At 64.1% G+C, this 6,701-nt stretch overlaps 1 protein-coding gene across 1 annotated transcript; it reads right to left on the bottom strand.

The window, feature by feature from the left end:
• Nucleotides 1-467: 467 nt before the first annotated feature.
• On the bottom strand, nucleotides 468-6,251 carry LOC309596118 (uncharacterized protein). Its single transcript, XM_082323886.1, has 5 exons — nucleotides 6,168-6,251; nucleotides 4,006-4,197; nucleotides 2,575-2,673; nucleotides 2,068-2,188; nucleotides 468-596 (listed from the first exon to the last, which is right to left on the bottom strand). Exons 2-5 carry the CDS (start codon nucleotides 4,133-4,135, stop codon nucleotides 572-574), a joined length of 375 nt encoding a protein of 124 aa, XP_082180012.1. The 5' UTR covers nucleotides 4,136-4,197; nucleotides 6,168-6,251; the 3' UTR covers nucleotides 468-571.
• Nucleotides 6,252-6,701: the final 450 nt, after the last annotated feature.

Genomic DNA, 6,701 nt, shown 5'->3' with positions numbered 1-6,701 from the left:
TTCATCCCCCACTCACCTGCTCCTCTGTTTCATCATCACGCCCCCGCCCCCCGTGACGTTGGGGGGCCCCAAATGACATCATCACCCCCCAGGCCCCTCCACACTTTTTAATCACCCCCCCAAAGAAGGCACAAAACAAGGAAAACAGCTACTTTAATAATGCCATTTACATATGTAGGCGCCCCCCCGAAAAGGGGAGCTCCGCCAGAAAAATAAAATGGGGACAGCCCCCCCAAACGGCTGCAGCCCCCCCCGGCCCCTGTCCCGCAAGCCGGCGGCTGCCCCACGCCGCGGGGGGAGCCTGCCGGGGGACGGTGCCGCACCTCTCGCTCAGGCTCTGCTCTGCCATGCTCCCCCTCCGTTCCCGCGCTGGGACGGGCTCCCTGGGGCAACGAACCTCCCCGCACCCTCTTGGCCCGGGACTCGCCCCACCACGCAGCCCTCGCTGCCGCACCCGCGGGGCACCCGCCGGAGACAGAGCCGGGAGCCTCCAGGCACGGGGCCGGCCCCTTACCCTCGGGACGCTTCACGACAGGCAGGCCAACCTGGGCCGGGGGGTACCTAGCGAGCATCACGAGACGCTTGCAACAAGACACCTGAAAAACAAAAAGCCCAAGCGATATTTCAGCATGTGAAAAAAATAGCACAGCAGCGAGTAGAGGAATTCAGTCAGAGCAAGGGAGAGGAGAGCAGTTGAGCTCAAGGAGGATTCAAGGTAAGCAGGTCAGCTCCAAATACAAGACATCCTTTAAAAGCTAGAGCGACCTGAATGCTTCCCATCAGCATTGAGACGGTACGATTCCGAACACGTTCTTCGCATAAAAGCACACGCTCTTGCCGGCGTTGGAAAACGTCTCACCCCTTCCTTACGGCATGGCTGCAAGGAGACGACCCTGCGAGGCTGCAGGATGAGGGCGTACCGCAATCAGAATCTACGCTTACAGGTCCGCCGCAACAGCTACGGCCCTCGCAGCTGCTGCTGCACATCTTGCTGGCTCGGTCCACAAAGCTGGAAGGGAAGCGTAACGCTTTCGAGGGTAAAAGGATAACCAAAGGACAAATCGCAGCAATTCGCTTTATACTAAAAAAAGCTGTGCGTGTGTTTATAAACATCCAATAAAAATACTTCTGCTGGAGAAGGACTGGATTTTCCTTTGGCGTTAATTTAACTTGCACAGCTGTGAATCGATACCAGTAGATTATCTGTCTCCAAGATACGCAGTTATCATTTGACCAGGGGTTTTTTGCGCCTTACGTCATTAGGAGCGACACCTGGCCAGCCGCGCCGCCCAAGAGAGATGCTGCTGAACTGCCAGGGAAACGCACCCTTGAAAGCCAGACAGAAAGTACTTCAGAGCACTCCGTCAAAAGAGCGGGGGGGAAAACACCCCGTAACGTTCAGTTGCCTCTCCTGGTCAATGTTCAGAACAAATACCTAACTGCTTAAACACACCTAAGCAATTGTACACCACAGCTAGTTGGCAGTTACAGCTGAAACAACGCAAGGCAGTTTGTATATCCAATTTTAACTTTTTTTTCCTAAAGTTACATCTAGGAGAGAAAAATCCATGACAGAAGAGATCCCCCATACGGTTTTACTTTGGGGGCAGAATCCAATCCCCGGGGCTGCAACACGTAAGGCTACCAAAAAGGACCGGCAGATTTGCTAACGCTTTTGGCTGCGCCGAAGCACGCAGAGGAACGCGTGTTGATGACATCTCGGCTGTTGCAACTGAGAACCAGCGATGCCATCAACTTCTGGAAGACGTGCTGTGCTCGGGTCTTTGGAAGCAAACGGACTTTTTTTTTTTTTCTTTTTTTTTTTTTTTTTAAGAGAGTGGAAAGTCTTGCTGCTGCTGACTTCTACTGCCAAGCGCATCATCTCTGAAGATCCCCACTCTGATGGGGAGCTCATAAAACACAACTTCTTTGAATGAGAAAGATTTCCATTCTGGAAAATCTCTTTCCAGCTGAAGTAAGAAATCACACGCTGTAGGTTAAGGAAAAAGGACGCTGCCGAAGCAGTAACTCACCGAAACCACGTCAGGCCTCGCTGTCGCTACTTACAAGGCTGGCAATGCTTCTCGGGAAAGCGACGCCGATTCCTCCTCTTTTGTCCACGTCTCTCCTTGGACCTTGATCGCTTTTAGTACGGACGCTAGTATCGCAGTAAGCTTTTCAAGTACTACTGTAAGACATTTTAAAAACTTATTGACTGAAAAAGCACACAGCTTTTATGACGAAAACAAAGCCTGTTTCTTCCGAACACCTGAACTCTCACAAACATTGTCTTTCCTCTTTTACGACGCAATTATTTTCCCAATAGCATTTCCTAGTAAGCGCACAGAAACACAAGATTGCGCTTTCAGGAAGGCAAAATAAACGGAAGGAAGCCGATTCTGCACAGGCATTAACACGCTCCAGCGCAGACCTTCTTTGACTTTTAGTATCTGCGTTAAAACAGTTCCTAGAAAAACTACAGAAGGAAGGAGAGCCGGCACATTCTTGACGCTAACTTTGAAGTCCGTACTACAAGCGCCTTAGGAAAAACGCGGACACGCATCGCGGACGTACCTTGTACTCGCAGACCGCTATGGAGCCTTTCCGTCCGTCTTGCACTTTCACGGCAGAAGAAAGGGCGACCACGGTGAAACGGCGGCAGCTGACACTCTGCTGAGAGAGGAAAAAAAAAAACCCGTAGCATAAAGCTGGGTAGGAGTCCCAAGCTTCCTGGTTTTGTGAAGTTTTGCAAAGACTACAACCGAGGGAAGGAAAAAATAGCCGTTTGGAACATATTGCCAAACAACATTTGGCCATAAAACTCGGATGCGTTTGACACGCGCCCATTTTTTGGGAACTTGCTATTCGCTTCCCGTTATCGTTGTTCTTCCTTCGGAACCTCTGCTTGTAGCCAACTTGATTTGCTACCGGTTCAAGCGCTTCCCTTCCTGGTATTACTGGCACACGGACCCAGGCAAGTCACTGAACCGCTCTTCCGAACGTCTCCAAACGACAATTACAGCCACGAAAGAGGAGTTCAAGAGAGGAAAAGGAGAGGTCGGGCAGCAAAAGAGCTCTGCAGGCTGCCACCAGTCAACACTGCGCTCTTTTTCTTCTTTTAAATCCACCCCCCCCCGCCCCCAAATACAAACAAAAACAACCCCCACGACCTTGTATTTTTTGCCTTTGGGAGCTCATCCCTGTCTCAGCACGAAGCGCAGACGACCTGTATCCCGATTTGCACGTGACGAATCCGCGTTCGGAAGAAATAGGCCAGATCCGTAAGACTGGTGTTATTTTGCGGGTTTTAACAATCGCAACGCAATCGCATCGACCGACGCGTTTGTGACAAAACTCATTAACTTCTAAACGTAGCACCTCCTTGGGTAAAAAAACGTGTTTGAGACTGAAAACAAAATGATGATTCAGAGCTCCCACTCCTGATGGAGCCGTGGGGAAAGGAAGGAAAGTGAAGACAAACAGCAGCAACATCAAGTGAAATTCGCCTCCAATTCCGAGCACGTGCCTAAGAGACTCTGCAAGTCCACACCTCAATCCTAGGAGCGACTAGCCCTTTTCTGGAAGGACAAACTTTCTTACTTCAAAGTCCTAGACCGAAGGCTCCACGGAACAGAACGTGGACCGAGCCACAGGACACCGTGCCATCCACGCCCGAATGGCAAAGAAAAATCACGGAAAACTAAATTTAAGTATCAGTTGCCATCGAGCTTCATTCCTTACGTTTCCACTGGCACCTAGGTGCTCAAAAATGAACTCTACTGACACCGCGTATTACTAACAATTTACTTCTGCGTATCAAAACAAAAGGCTATTTCCAGCTCGCCCATCCAATTAGCACGACCAACCAGAAGTGAAACACCGGACCCGAAAGAAGGGAACAGGCAGCTCTTCATTTCTCCTAGAGCAAAGTCTGTTCTTTTGCCTGGAAGGCAAACATCCGTAACTCCCAAGGGAGCACTGCAGGAAGGAGGCGCGCTCTCTTACCTGCAGTTTGTCCTCGGCTTTTCTGCACGGGCAGCAGATTTGCCTTTCCTCTGGCTTTGATGTGGCGCACCCCTGGCGTCCTTGAACCGGCAAGTGTTTCTCCCCGCTCCCGCAGCCCCAGACGCGCCATTACCTGAGCAGCGAGCGGAATCAAGCACGCAGGATTTTCTGCACGGGACGCAGAAGGTGACACTGGAAAGGAGGAGGCAAAAAGAGAAGCGGTTTGCCCGGCAGCCACGACCATAGAAACTACACCTGCCGGCATGGCCCGGGGAACCAACGTGGCCGACCAAAAGCCCCGGGCTCCGAGATGCCGCGAGACGCAGCCCTCCCTGCTTTTGGACCCTGCGGGGACACCGTTCCCCACGCCACCGCCGCACGTGGAAGCCCCGCCGAGCCCTCAGCGTGGCTCCGGGCAGCCCACGCCACCGGCTCCGGCCGGACCCCCCCCCACCGGCGCCGACCCGGCGCCCCCCCGCCGGCGCCGACCCGGCGCCCCCCCCGCCGCCCGGCCCCGGAGCGGCGCGGCTCGGAGCGGCGCGGCTCGGCGCCCCCCCCGCCGCCCGGCCCCGGAGCGGCGCGGCTCGGCGCCCCCCCGCCGCCCGGCCCCGGAGCGGCGCGGCTCGGCGCCCCCCCGCCGCCCGGCCCCGGAGCGGCGCGGCTCGGCGCCCCCCCGCCGCCCGGCCCCGGAGCGGCGCGGCTCGGCGCCCCCCCGCCGCCCGGCCGCGGAGCGGAGCGGCGCGGCGCGGCTCGGCGCCCCCCCGCCGCGGAGCGGCGCGGCTCGGCGCCCCCCCCGCCGCCCGGCCGCGGAGCAGAGCGGCGCGGCGCGGCGCCCCCCCCGCCGCCCGGCCCCGGAGCGGCGCGGCTCGGAGCGGCGCCCCCCCGCCGCCCGGCCCCGGAGCGGCGCGGCTCGGAGCGGCGCCCCCCCGCCGCCCGGCCCCGGCGCGGCGCGGCGGCCCCCCGCCGCCCGGCCCCGGAGCGGCGCGGCTCGGAGCGGCGCCCCCCCGCCGCCCGGCCCCGGAGCGGCGCGGCTCGGAGCGGCGCCCCCCCCGCCGCCCGGCCCCGGAGCGGCGCGGCTCGGAGCGGCGCCCCCCCGCCGCCCGGCCCCGGAGCGGCGCGGCTCGGAGCGGCGCCCCCCCCGCCGCCCGGCCCCGGAGCGGCGCGGCTCGGAGCGGCGCCCCCCCCGCCGCCCGGCCCCGGAGCGGCGCGGCTCGGAGCGGCGCCCCCCCGCCGCCCGGCCCCGGAGCGGCGCGGCTCGGAGCGGCGCCCCCCCGCCGCCCGGCCCCGGAGCGGCGCGGCTCGGAGCGGCGCGGCTCGGCGCGGCGCCCCCCCCGCCGCCCGGCCCCGGAGCGGCGCGGCTCGGAGCGGCGCGGCTCGGCGCGGCGCCCCCCCCGCCGCCCGGCCCCGGAGCGGCGCGGCTCGGAGCGGCGCGGCTCGGCGCGGCGCCCCCCCCGCCGCCCGGCCCCGGAGCGGCGCGCCTCGGAGCGGCGCGGCTCGGCGCGGCGCCCCCCCCGCCGCCCGGCCCCGGAGCGGCGCGCCTCGGAGCGGCGCGGCGCCCCCCCCGCAGCCCGGCCCCGGAGCGGCACGCCTCGGCTCGGCGCACCCCCGCCGCCCGGCCCCGGAGCGGCGCGCCTCGGAGCGGCGCGGCGCCCCCCCGCAGCCCGGCCCCGGAGCGGCACGCCTCGGCGCGGCGCCCCCCCGCAGCCCGGCCCCGGAGCGGCGCGCCTCGGAGCGGCGCGGCTCGGCGCCCCCCCGCCGCCCGGCCCCGGAGCGGCGCGGCTCGGAGCGGCGCGGCTCGGCGCCCCCCCCGCCGCCCGGCCCCGGAGCGGCGCGGCTCGGAGCGGCGCGGCTCGGCGCCCCCCCGCCGCCCGGCCCCGGAGCGGCGCGCCTCGGAGCGGCGCGGCTCGGCGCCCCCCCGCCGCCCGGCCCCGGAGCGGCGCGCCTCGGAGCGGCGCCCCCCCCGCCGCCCGGCCCCGGAGCGGCGCGGCTCGGAGCGGTGCGGCGCCCCCCCCGCCGCCCGGCCCCGGAGCGGCGCGGCTCGGCGCGGCGCGGCGCCCCCCCGGACCGGCTCCAGGAAGCTCCGCCCGCCCGGCTCCCACACGGCACCGCACCCTCCCCGCTCCGTGCCTCCCGCCGCCCTCCTCGGGGCTTTCCCCGCTCACCTCCTCGCTGCCTGCAGCCGCAGCCCAACGACCGCTCCGCTCCCCTCCGCCCCGGGCTCACGCTGGCCCCTCCGCGCGGGGAACCTCCGCCCACCGCGCGATTCCCACCCCCGACGCACCGCGCATGCGCTGGCAAAGCTCCGTCCTCCCCGCGGCAAACCCCGCCCTCTGCAGCAAAGCTCCGCCCTGCACACACCACGCATGCGCCAGCGAAGCTCCGCCCTCCCCGCGGCAAGGCTCCGCCCCACGCGGCAAAGCTCCGCCCTGACACAGCGCGCATGCGCCCGTGGAGCTCCGCCTTCACACGACAAAGCTCCGCCTTACCACCGCAACGCTCCGCCCCCCGCGGCTAAGCTCCGCCCTGCACACACCACGCATGCGCCAGCGAAGCTCCGCCCTCCCCGCGGCAAGGCTCCGCCCCACGCGGCAAAGCTCCGCCCTGACACAGCGCGCATGCGCCAGCGAAGCTCCGCCCTCCCCGCGGCAAGGCTCCGCCCCACGCGGCAAAGCTCCGCCCTGACACAGCGCGCATGC

Source organism: Platalea leucorodia, assembly GCF_965183815.1.
Source record: "Platalea leucorodia genome assembly, chromosome: 11".
Lineage (NCBI taxonomy): Eukaryota > Metazoa > Chordata > Aves > Pelecaniformes > Threskiornithidae > Platalea > Platalea leucorodia.
Note: the sequence above shows the minus strand (reverse complement) of the source record. Positions and strands in the feature narration are given on the sequence as shown.